This window comes from Zonotrichia albicollis, chromosome 1 (genome assembly GCF_047830755.1).
Source record: "Zonotrichia albicollis isolate bZonAlb1 chromosome 1, bZonAlb1.hap1, whole genome shotgun sequence".
Classification (NCBI taxonomy): Eukaryota; Metazoa; Chordata; class Aves; order Passeriformes; family Passerellidae; genus Zonotrichia; species Zonotrichia albicollis.
The window spans coordinates 20,960,933-20,974,402 of record NC_133819.1 but is presented as its reverse complement, the minus strand read 5'-3'; the positions used below and the strand labels follow the sequence as shown (position 1 = coordinate 20,974,402).

At 39.2% G+C, this 13,470-nt stretch overlaps 1 protein-coding gene across 1 annotated transcript in view; it reads right to left on the bottom strand.

The window, feature by feature from the left end:
• Positions 1-13,470, bottom strand: part of RSU1 (Ras suppressor protein 1) — a 101,265-nt gene that overhangs the window by 61,124 nt on the left and 26,671 nt on the right. Inside the window, exons 6-7 of the mRNA XM_005480292.4 lie at positions 12,760-12,842; positions 12,374-12,488 (exon numbers count right to left, since the gene is read on the bottom strand). Coding sequence (XP_005480349.1) covers positions 12,374-12,488; positions 12,760-12,842 — 198 coding nt within the window. The remainder of the gene's footprint in view (positions 1-12,373; positions 12,489-12,759; positions 12,843-13,470) is intronic.

Here is a 13,470-nt window from a genome sequence, read left to right as displayed (position 1 = left end):
AAGATGTGAGAGATCTGCCATGGGCTTGCTCGGGGCTTTTTTGTTCATTTTGTAAAAGTTTACCACCCGAGCCCAAAAACCGCACGTGCTCCACTCAAACCCCGCATGACTATGGATACAAAGTGCTCAATTTCAGGATAGCCTAGCCACTGAAATATTTTCTTGTGTTCTTCAAATTAAGAAATCTGTAGTGTATTTTCAATTTTTTTTGGTGAATTTTACAACGAAGAGAGGCCTATCACTCCCCCATAAATCAACAATAACTAAACCAAAAATAATCTTTAACTAAGGGGAACAAAACAAAAAATATTTACAGAGTTTTACAGATATTTTACAGACTGACTGAGCCAGGCTGTTGGTGTAATCTGAAATCAATCTGACACCACAGCTTTCCAAAATGAAAGAGTGTGTGCAAGTGCAGGCAAGGAGAGATGCTTCAAGCCCTGTGCTCACTGCTCACTTTGGCTACACATTCTGCGTGACAGCTAGTCCTTGGTGTATTCCTCTCTGTAAAAGGGGTTAACACAATTAAAGACAGGCCATTAAACGGTGTGAAAAGATGCCAAGCATCTCATACCAGCCTATCAGGGAGTCAGGAGTCACTGTTACCTTAACAAGCTCATCTCCAGCTGTCTGTGGCAGGAGCATCCCCCACAGCCGTCAGTCAGGCACTGGCGGCAGCGCCCGCCGCACGCTTCAGTGCGCCTCTCTGCTTTATTAGGGGACTCAGCAGCCCTGCTCTAACAGGGATCAGGAAAAAGGATTAAGTACTGTGACAAAGAGGACCTAATAAGCTAGAAAGCAGTGTGTCTAAATCTGTGCTGGCTGAAGGCGCGGGCTGGCGCTCTCAGCATCCAGATCTCACGCGGAGGCTGCTGGGGAAGCCGGCCAGAGCAGCAATTAGCCCCAACCCTCTGACCAGGGCTGCTGGGAATGTTATGCTTTACTCAGGGGCTTGCTTTGCAATTGCAAATTGGATTTCCCATTTTATTACCTGCAAAAAATCCTGCATGCTGCTCTCCAAAACCACCAACACCGCAAGCACTCTGGAGGTGGGGCATCAAAGTAAAATGATCAATCTGTGTATACTATAAAAAAACCAGTTAAATTTGGGGAGGAAAGATTGGCCCAATCACAGGTCAAGTTCCATGCTGCTTAAAGGAATAAGTCACATATGCCCAAAGATCTCAATATCTGGGGTCTCAGCTGAATCCTCTTGTCCCAAGCTGTGTCAGAAATTTACCATCCAGGAAGGCTGCTGCATGTTTCCATTCCTACAGTACAGTGTGCCCACTTCCATTTCAAATACCACATGGCCCATTTAAACATAATTAATTGTAATAATTATTACTCTATTACAGTCAAAGAAATCTTTCAGCAAAACCAAGATTGCTCAAGCAGAATAACCTGTAAGCCCCCATGCCAATGTAATAGCTTTATTTTCCTCTGTCTCCTCTTTTTTCCTAAAACACACTGGAGGCAGGTACAAATATTTCTTTTCACCTTCAGAGGGAAGCAGAAGCCTTAATTAATCTAATTACAGAGGAAACTGGGGCGCACAAAAATTGAGCATCCGCACCAAAATCCAGCCCTCCCTGCCCAGGACGTCCTTCTGGGAGCCTTGCCAGCAGCAGCTGGCCTGGCAGCCCATCCCACCGGCCACCTAGAGCTGCAGTGAGAGCCTAGGGACTTGAAGTGAAGAATTTAATCAAGTGTGGTAGTGAGAAAGGGAACAACTTGTCTGTCCTCATAGCAAGCACCAGGTTCTCCACAGGTGAGTGAAGGAGGGCTGCCCTACAGACGACAGGAAGGACAGGGCAACCAGGGCTCTAAAAACCTCACTGTTGGATACCAAAATTTCCATCTGGAAATGAAGGATGGAAAGAGACAGAAAAATAAGCAGGATAAGAAGTTACAGGGAGAGTGCCCCACCTCATCGGAACTAAGTAGGAAATGGAGTCTAACCCTCCTGATGCAAGGCAAGCCATTTGAGCACAAAGAAGCCACACAATTAAAAAATGAGACAGAAGAGGAACGTGTCTCTCCTGCATCACCATACAGTGCTTGGGGCCATATCCTGGGGTCCTTTCTATGCGTACAGCTAAAAAAATCCATGAATCAAGGATGTACATACCTAATTCTACACTGGCTGCAGGACAGGCAGGAGTCCCAAGCACAAGGCCAAAGTCTCAGTAACATCTCAGGAACAGTGTGTGCTGGGGCAGCCAAACACTCAGGAGCACTGCAGGGACCCTCCTGCTGCAGTGCACATCCAGCAGTGTGAAAGAGACCATCACACTTACCTGAAGCCATGGCTCTGCCACCAGGCTCCCCACAGGAGTGCCCAGCAACTGCTCACCTCACACGTGCCCTTGTCCCCCAACCCCAAAAGCCTCCTCACCTAGGTGATTTTTTTATGGCAACACCATGTTAGCAAATGCTGTTATTCCACCCCTGCAGCACTAGAGCCAGGAAAAAAGCCATGGCAGATGCGCCTTCATGCATGTTGTCTAACAGCAACATCAGCAGAACACTGTCCCCAGGGCTTTCAGAAATTTATACACTGTTCTGCTACACAGATCACATCAAATCCCTCAGATACTTTCAGTAAGCAAAATACAGAATTACCTCTAGTAACACTCCAGCACTGAAGATTCAATCACAAAATATATTGGGATAGGAGACTGCATTGGTCATTGCTGTTTTGCTCTACATGCACATCTACCTATTAAAAAATATTTATCATTTCTGTAATTTGGCATAATCGTTTCACTAAAATTGTATTTCTTTATTATGGACTTAAAGTTCTTGCTATTTTGTCATACTAAAAGAGATCAGCTCCACTGAAAGGCATCACAGTCACATGCCTCTGGTAAGCAAGGAGGAACAGGCCACCTTCAAGGCTAGTCAGCATAGCCCCTTTCCTAGGGCACAGAAATATTATATTTAAATTATTTCTGAGTGCTTCTAAAATTATTCTAATAAATCATCAAAACTATACATCCCAGAACCCAGGTTTAACATGCTTAAAGAGTAAGTACCAACAGGTACCTTTTTTACTCTATCTTGAGTAAATATAGATTTCCAAGTAGGAAGACTGCAAAGTAGACACTGCTACTACCAGTAAGTGGACACTGAAAAGAGAACAGAATCTGGAAAAGGGAAGGGCAGAGATCTAACAGCTGACTGCTGTGGATGACCTGCACAGAATGACCAAAAGCCTTTTAAGAGAAGCCATCTGTGTCATCTTAGAAATGCCTGATCTTGGCATTTTTATTTTTGTCCTAGTACTCATTGTATCTAAAGATGATCTTGAACCTTTAATTTTGATTGGATCCTTGTGATTTAACTTCTTTGTTTACCCCACCTCAAAACCCAACTCCTCCTAATGCCCAACTACTCAGCCTTGCAGACTTAAAAACTATCTATTGCCCAAATCTCTTGTAAGCTACCACCTGGGAGCTATAGTAAATAATCTACACCAAAACCCTTGATAATTCAAGTGCAAAATCAAAGTGTGTTTATTTTTAACATGTTTTAACTTAGGTCATCCATTAACAAAAAGTACCATTTTTTACTTCCTAAACTCAGAGCATCTACAGTAATGGGTGGGCAGAAGGGTCACCTCATATGACAGTGGGCACACCTCATCCTGAGAGATATTTAAAGGATAAGAAGGTACCTACACTTTCCTGTCTTAATGGATCTATCCTGCACTTGAGCTAAAATGTTATCATTAATGTTCTTATTTTCCTGCAGTTCTGTGGAAATAAAAAGTGGTTTGTGAGAACATTTATGTTTTGCTCAAATGCCTTCAACAGTCAGAAAAGAGCTTAGAATAGAAAATCAAATGCTGCCTCCCACAGTGGTGTTTGCAGAGAGTGTCAGAGCCAGTAACAATACTAACCATCACTTTGGCCAAGGGTGCCTTCAGACCTCCCAGGCTTGTGTCCATGAGACTTAGCCTGCAAGCACCCCTGACATATAGAGGTACAAGCCCCCCCATCCTCTTGTGATGGATGACTACAAAGTGTGCAATATTTACCCAGTGGATGTATATTGGAGGTACAGTAAGGTATGACTAGTGTAGATAGGTATTACTTCAATACACACAAAAAGAAACAGAATGAACACACACCTGGCTTGTCCTTTTCACTTCAATGCCCCCTGGTAACACTTCAAATACTTCCAAAAATTAAAAGGTGAAATTAAGTAATTAAACAACTCTGACATTTGAGAACTGAACACTGGCATTCAGCATAAGAAACATGACCCTGGCTGTAAAATGCCAGATCAACACTTCTTTGGAATGGTTTAAATTCATCCCCAGTGGAGCTTCATTAAAATCAATGGATATAATTTTTAGCTTGTATACTGTTGAGTTTCATATCTGTACCCTGTTGATACTCTAACTCCCTTCCCAGCCTAGAGTCTTCTTCACTGACCTCAAGGAGAGTCCTCAAGCTGTGACACATCCCTTTTAGCAATTCCTCTTAAGACTGCAATTCAAACGTTCTTTCCCTTTACAATGCAAAGGTCTTACACTGTCGTACATATAACAGGAGGAACAAAATTAGTTTTAGTAATTTATTTAGATATAAATACCTTTGAATCCTGTTTTATTAAATGCTAAGTAAGGGATCAATCCACTGCACTAAATTTAAACTTAGGCTGTATGTAAAAATATGTCCATCCTGGCTTGTTTTAGATTTGCTTTACACTACAGGGCTTATAATTTTTATTACTTTTGTGGCATTTGCTTTGTCTCAATAGAGAGACAGATTGTTTAAAGTGTGGGGGTAGAAGAAATAAAATGACTATTATGTCATGAAAAGGATACCAAAGCAATAAATTGTGAATGATATCTTAATACCTATGAAAAAAAAAAAGGAAATATATACTTATTTCTATGCCACAAAGAATCATCAAAAGACAATGATTTTTACCCCAATCTTAAGCACATGTAAGGCTGTGCACCATCAACTCATACCATTCCTGTAAACAGGTAAGATCATTTCTGCTTTGAAGACAGCACTTTTGAAGGATTAATAACAGAAGACAGTAGATTTGAACAGCATTTATAAAGGAGCAGTGAGACAACAAAGAGCAAAGTCTTCTTGTATCTAAGTGCAGTGTGACTCAATTCTTTGGAACTGGCAGAAATATTCACGTCAATATTCAGTATGATAAAGAAATCTACATCTCCACAGCATATGTCAAAAATATGTATTTGCTTATTGATGAGCTCCTGTGCACTAAGAGAGAACAACTAAGTTTAGTAAATCTAAAACTAGACTGAAATGCATCCAAAAGATCAATCCCAGCAAGACTTCTGCCCTCTCACCCCTACAACCTTATAGTGAAGAAGGTCTAACACTACAAGTCATCAGCTCTTCAGAGTACCCCGAAATAGCATTTGTGGTGGTTCTACATAATATGGGAAAAGGTTAAAGTCTCAGATAAGAAGAAATCAGATTCAGTACATGCAAATAAATAAGATACCCCAGAGCATCCATCCCACAGAGGCAGGCTGGAAGTGTTCCCCTGGCTCCTGTCCTAACCACACAGACGGGAATGCCTGCAATCTCCCCTGTGAGTGTTAGATAGGAAGCCCCAAGGCAAGAGAAGGCTGAGGGAGCAATCTGAAAGTCAAACACTGAGGCCAAAGTCCATCCTCAGTTTTACAATTACTTTCAGGGAGTTAAAACAGGTTTTACAACATCACAAGTTATTCTTACAACTTCTTAGATGTACATGAAGATTTTCAATTATGAGTTTGGAGATGAGACCCCAACTTCAGCATTGACCTGAATATGTGCAGCAGTAAATCTGTCAGTTCAGTAACTGAAGAGCTTACAAACACATTTCAAACAGAAAAACATCAGGAGATAGAGACTCTGCCAGTTGTGTCTTGTTCTAATGGTTCATCACTGTCAAAATACATTCTTTACTTCCAAGCTGAACTAAGCTGATTTATTTCTAAAACACTGCTGCTCCCTCTGCCCATCTACAAGGGAGAAAGACCACCTGTGCTCTCCTCTCGTGGAGTGAGTTCAGCAGCCCAGTGTTCTCTCACTCTTTACTTTGATAGGTTAAATAGTCTGATTATACTGTGATCCCACAGTAGCTACTCCATTTGCTTCAACCCTCAGTCTCCCAGTAAGAGGAACAGCTGAAATAAATCAAGTAAAAACAGACCAACTAAATCTTGAATTCATTACCCTTGATGTAAATGTGAAGTGTTACAGGGCAAACTGGTATTGCTTCAGTTACAGCTACTATAACTGTATGAGAAGAGAATGTTTCATAGGAGAGAGTTTAAAACAAAGTGAATGTAGTCCTGAGATGTTTATACAAAATTCCAGCATCAAAGCAAAGGTCAGCGAGAATCTTTATACCAAAGTGTAATGGAAAGTCTGACACTTCAGAATGTGCCAGGACTGAAGATGAAGCCTGGGAAAGAGAAGAGGATGGATGAAATGCTGAACTACTACCTTAAACCACACTTCAGGTATTAAATACAGCAGATTATAGCTCTAACCTGGCTGGGCAAACTCACATTTCCACATTCAGGTGGCAGAAGGAGAGGTTAACTCCCTGGGAACAAGGAGAAAGCCTTGGAAACTTTTACCATCACAATGCACAACACAGCAGACCTTACCAGGAGAACTAGTAGAAAGAGTAAATAATAATAACTGACATATGAGAGCCATAAACCAGGAACTTATTCAATGCAGCACACGAGGTACTCCTCACCTAACAACACTCTGCTAATGGCTTGTACTGGCACGTGACAAATCAGGCTGTTTCAACAACTGAACTCCACCACACACAGCTCTCAGGTACCAGAGCAACCCGCTCAGCTGGCGCCAATCTCTTGGTAGCTAAGAGGAAGGGCAGAAGGACAAGCACTTTAACAAAAATCCAAGAAATTACTTCAAATTGTATTTTCAAAATGTATTTTTAAAAATACATTCTAAAATTATTTATTTCGTCCTTACAACTTGATTAAATTAATTTCTCCCACATCCCTCAGGCAAGAGCAAGGCCATTTACTAGAAGACCTACAAGTACTCACTGGTTTCCTTCTTTGAAAGTTGACATGTTGTGCTGGAAATACCATTTCCTTCACTGCTCTGTGTAACAAATGTCCAGTGCTGACTGGGATCCCAAGGGGCAGACCTACAGTCACCACTAAGTGTTCCCAGTGAAGAAACCCAAGAAACACAGTAAGCAGCAGATGGCTTTTGGAACAAAGGAAATTAACGTGATGTCAAAGTAGTTTAACATCAAAGACACTTTAATGGCACAGGAAGTATTACAGGCTTAGAGGATCAGCATCCCAATTTATTTTGAAATATATTGCACATTTTTTCCAGCATCAGAAACTCCCCTGAGATTCTCAATTACCTGGAAATTCAACAGAGCATTCTCTCTTCGAAGGGTCCCTATCAGACCAAAATCTAGTTAATTTAAAAAAATTACTTGAAAAAAGACTCACTGTATTGCTTTTGCCCTGCACCTTTGAAACTCCCATTCAAACACAGGTTGCCAAGTACTCAGAAGAGCGAAACCACCTTCAAGTACTATGAGAAACACAAAATGAACCAAATATTACAACAAATATAACATTTGCTCAGATTGGCTCTAATTACAGTACTCTTACCTACTACAGCTCTGACACAATAGATGAAGTATCTACTGACAGAAACATCATTATTATGTTGATGGTACTTAGAATCAGAGTACAGTCAACATGAGGAGAATCTCCCAACACACTATGCTTATCTGAGAAGTGACTGTGGAACTTACGTATTTTAAAAACTGATGCAAGATCAAATGTGAATCTTGGAAAGTTTGGCAAGAATTACAGCAGTGTCCATCAAGTACTTTGCATTCAGCCTGGTTTCTAACTACATAACAAGTGGTAGGGTGTAGGGAGTAGTTTTGGGCTTTTTTTTTTGACCTAAATCTTAAATGAGTAACACAATTAGAATATGCACAGATTTTCAGAGAAGCTTTTCTATATAAATAATCTCTCCATAACCTATCTTGTTACTTACATGCTTTTTATTGTTTCTTGACTGATAACTGCTACATCAACAGTCCCAGAAAACAAGTTATTTTGTTTATCCACCTTTACCTTAGTTTCAAAATCAGAAACATATCTTTTCTTGAAATGGTAAGGTGTCAATTAGTTGTTCCAGCACTCAGATCTGTTGTCCAAAAAGCCTCAGTGTTCTGGCTTCCAACAAGCACCAATAAATGACCTGTATTGCAGGTGTGAGCCGTGCTGTGTTGGGACACAGGCAGGGTGCAGTAACAGTTTATACTAAATAAGAAAAGTTTGGCATTTACATCAACTAGTGGAAAGTTTCCAACATTTGGAAAAGAAATATCTTTTGTAAAGTAAGTGATTCTTATGTTTGCATATGCCTGTTATAATTACCTGAGTAAGTGACTATTTCAATTAATGTTTACTTGAACAAACAACTGCAGCTACTACTTTCCGTAATATAAAATTCTAGAGTAATTTCAAAAGCCTAAATTTTAAAAGGTCTTCCTGTGATGGAAATATTGAGTCTTTTAGCACAATTCCTTGAACTTTGTATTTAAAGCCAATCCTTTATTCACAGAAGATAACTTAGCTGTTCAAAACCAAAAATTTACAAAGAATTACTTGGTTATTCTGATACACAAATTAAATTTACAAAATGTTTCATGCTCCCTAAAAAGGAATATGACTATTTAGGCCTTCAAGATTTTTTTTTTAACAAGGCTTCAATTTTCTACTTTTCCAGTATGGACTAACATTATAATTTTGATAGTGTCTCTCGTTACCTGAGGAAAGTATTTGCTAAACTAGAACAGTATTGAACAGCAACTTGTGAGCCATTGATGCCAAATTCAGTTTTGCAAAAGGAGGATGGTAACTGGGAATGTATTCTTAGAAATCACTGTTCTTCCATATGCATAAACAGGACCATACCACATGTATGCACGTGCGTGTAAGCAGCAGGGTAGTGCACCCAGGCAACATTAGAATCTGGGCTTTAAAAATCATAAAATTTCTTTTCACATCAGAAATGCAAATATACAGATAAGCTGGTTACATTCTCTGGGTGGTTATTTAGGTACATCTTGGTGAGTACTCTGCACCATATACTCCTCTTACACTCCTGATTCTCCTGAGAAAATCATTTATGTGGCACATATGGGTCCACCCAGATGAACAAACAATGAACTTAAAACACCATCACTGATGTGACTAATTGCACCTACCATTTTATATGGTTCTTGTTTCTAGTTTACTTTCTTTCCAAACCGTTCCTATTGTTAAATGGTCAGAACACACAAAGCGACAGATTTAGTGCCTCCTTGGCAATTTATATAACTGACTGCAACTCTGCTGTTGCAGTGAATCATGATTTATTTGTCTTGCAATGCAGCACATAACCTTTTAAATGCTGGGGAAAAAAATGCCAGCGCCTCTTTAAAGTTTATATATGACTGCCCACCACCATTTCTCATGAATGGGGTTTTGAGAGACAAATGATAAAAACAAGCTGCGAATTCCACCCACCTACTCCCGGCCATTTCCTGTGTTCATCACTCACATGTACTGTATTTACAGAAAGGCACCTCACCCAGGGACCAATGCAGTCTTTCAGTCCTTTCATCTCCTCCTGGGCAGGAATATTTTTCTTAAATTAGCAGTAGGAATTCTCTGCTAAACACAATGGAGGATAATAGCAACCTCCCCCAGCCCTGTACTGGTGCCACCTCAATCACATCAGGTGACGTTACAGGCAGACCATAGGAGATTATTTATTGGTATCTCCACTCCAAAGTTGTGACCCCAAGGCCTGTCTGTGGCCTTTTTCATACCCTATTCTTCATTCCTTCTTCTGCACTTATTTACATCACCTTTAAAGAACAGTTTAATGTAACACATACATCCTTCTCATCATTCAATTGCGCCCATCTCCATGGTAAATGAAAATCCAATGACTCACTGCTGTCCACCAGAGCCTGAACTAAGCCAGTCAAAAGCCTTCAGCACCTTTAATTATGAAAGTGATAATGAGAGAGAAAAGATTGTTTACTTTGAAAGGAACAGGAGCAGCTCCAATTAATGCAAATAGGACCAGCTCACTGAAAAGCTATTTATCCAAAATGCACACCAAGAAGTATTTGGATAGTTCTGAGTACATTATAATTCAATTTTAAAAATTTAGGAGGGAGAACTCGGACAGCAGACAAAGTTCATTCTCCCTCAGATGGTGACTATGTCATTAGCAGTCCATGCACTAGGTTGTAACCCTCTCACGTCACCTTTCACTGGCAGACTACAATTGTCTCCAAAGGGGTGCTTCTCTAAACTGGCCTGGCTTACAGAAGGGAATCCAGGACTGCAGAGATTCACTCTTGCCTATGGCCTGTTCCCTGACCTCAAACAACCCTTCCAAACCCTAGTCTGGTGTCCCAGTCCCTAACGTGTGCCCAGATGCTTAATAAACAAGCAGAACATTGTTTTCCACAGTAAATATGCCTGCTAATTGCACAAATTACAAATGTGGACTTCAGTGTAATGTTCTCTGTAAATATACACCAAAATCTATTTTAAAAATTTGAGATGATTCTAGAATTATCCATGGCATAGATCACAACAGAAATTATGGCAACTGACCACAAATGAGGATCTTGAGTAAGACTGCAAAATGAAACACTGATCAATTAATACATGAAAAGAAGAGTAGAATTTACAAAAACCTTTTGAGTAATATAGAACAGAGGTAACAAGCTGTGTCAGTGAACCTCACCTTTAACAACTGGGGCAGAATTACAAGTCCTTTTTTATCAGACTGTGATATTGTTCTAAAATGCAAATAAATGCTTTGAGGAAAAAACTTCCCTTAGCCATCCTGAATTTTGCAGGTTAAGACAGAAATAAATATTGAGAATTTTATTTCAAACATTTCCATTTGGGATGGATTTTGATAGTAAAATCATTTAATGGGGATTTGTTGCTATGCTTGTAAGGCAGCAGCATGTTTAGAATATTAATTCAATTAGCCAAAGAAGGTGGTTAGACTCAGTGCACTATTCATCTTCCACATTCTGAAAAAAACCCAAAAGCTATAATTTAGGAAGCTACAGAAAAGTACATTTACAGACACTACATACTTTTGAATGTTGCTGTTGCAAGAATTGATAAATAACTACGACTTTGACCAAAACCTAAGGAAAGTATACCTGTGTCAAGAGATAAACATCTAAAATGGAAGAAAAGAGAGAAACTTTCATCCACTAGTCCACTAATGTTATGGGGAAAAGTCAAACAACCCCATACTGGGCAAGCAAGTAAGAGTCAAATACATTCCCCAATTCACAGAAAAAAAGCACATTGCTCTATAAACAAAAAGCATTCCTTGCATACTGTCACATTAAAGTACATTAAAGCACATTAATGTAAAAGGTCAATGGGTCAAAGCAAGTTCTTATGAAAACAAGTAATTTTATTTTATCATGCTAATTTCTGTCCCTATCCTTCTGATTTTTGGGAAGTATTACGTGGAAGGTACCAGTAGAAACAAAGAAGCTTCCCCAAAATCTTTCAAAAAAGAGGTAGTTGACAAAATTACATTATTACCAATGAAAATATTTTTTAAAATTTTAAGATTAGAAACCAATTTCTGGCTTGGGGCAAACAGGAATCATGTCCCTCACATAAAATGGAGTACTGCAATGCAAATTCAGCAGAATCAATACTTAAGTTTCAAAGAAGAACTCCTATTTCATAGTATTCAAATGTACAGTATCACAAATTCAAATTACATCAACCAGCTCCATTGCTTTAAGTTAAAGAGCTGACAGATACCTAAGAAAAGCTATCAAACTGAAAAACAAAAACATCCTCCTATTTAGCTATATTTCACTCTAGTTGACCAACCTTCTCCTTTGTATAGGCACAGTCACTAAGAAGCCACTCATGCTATTGTCATTTTTGCTTAATATAATTTTGGCTAATCTAAACAGCGTTATCAAAACTCAGTGAAAGATAAGAATGGGTTTGGTGACCCAGTATTTATGATACATTATATAAATAAGGTGCTACATACAAACTGGCAACCAGGTGTACTGAAACACAAGAAAAATGCAACATGTAATAAAATAATAAAACAAAACATATGTCATCTTCTGGCTCCTCCTGCATATCTGGGAGTGCAGTGGAGGAGTGTAAAAGTAAGTTTTTCTCAGGGGAAAGTAAATATTAGCATATATGATGACTTAAGCATAATCATTTCAGAGGAAATACAGTTCATCATCATCATTATTAGTCAAATAAATAAATGATCATCCATAATCTTACCCAGTTCTGGGGGCAGCACAGTGAGACGATTTCCCTGGATATGCAGCTCCTTAAGCTGGGTGAGCTCACCAATTTCTTTAGGCAGTGATACCAGGTCATTGTCTCTAAGACTCAGCTAAGAGCAAATATAAATTCAGTCAGAATGTTTTTCAGTTACCATAAAGCAGCCCAAAAGAGAGCTCTACTCCCTCTGTCCCCAACTTTCTCCTGAATCCTCAATTCTTCCAATTTATTTACAAGTGTCTTCTGGTAAACAAGAAACAGTTCCAGGTGTAGTGGTCTATTCCTGCAAACCTACCCTACTACTCCTCAAATTGACTGGATTCCATTCCTACAAGTGTTGCAAAAGTGAATTGATTTTCCAAGAATTTAGATAAATTACTTACTATCTGCAACTTTGTGAGCTTCCCAATATCTGGCGGCAGCATTTCAAAATCGTTGTCACTTAGATAGAGTGCACGAAGGGTGGCTGCAAATTAAACAGCAATATATAAACAGGGTGGCATATAACCCAACCATTTGAGGTCTAATCAATAAAAAGGAGTCAGGTTTGATTAATAACCCTGACTTGGTGAAAAGCCTTTGACATACCCAGGGCTCACAATAATAACAAGCAGGTCAAACTTAGATTTACTGGCTTATTATATTGTTGGTGAGTTCAGGAAAACATCTATATTCAAAAGGACTAGCACAATTAACAATTTCTGCAACAGTAGACTCTGGCAGATTCTGGCAAACAGCCTGAATGCTCAGATATGAGAATACAGTCATTACTCTTTATTACCCCTGATTCTTATTTATGACATCAATTTGCATCCTAAACAGACATTAAAAAATTTCTGAGTTTTTTCAACAAATATACAGCTATGTTAAGCTCTATACAAACCACACTGGGAAAGAGATCTGAAATGAAATACAGAAGACTCCAATGGTATAATTCATAATTTCCATGCCAAGTCTCAATGAAATTAATCAAAAAAACTACTATGCAGCTTGCTATTACTGAACAAGCATACATGACAGTTGGAAAAAGGAATTAAAATGTAGACTCACAAAGAACTGTCAGGTGCAGCAGGAGAGAAGGTGATCAGATCAGC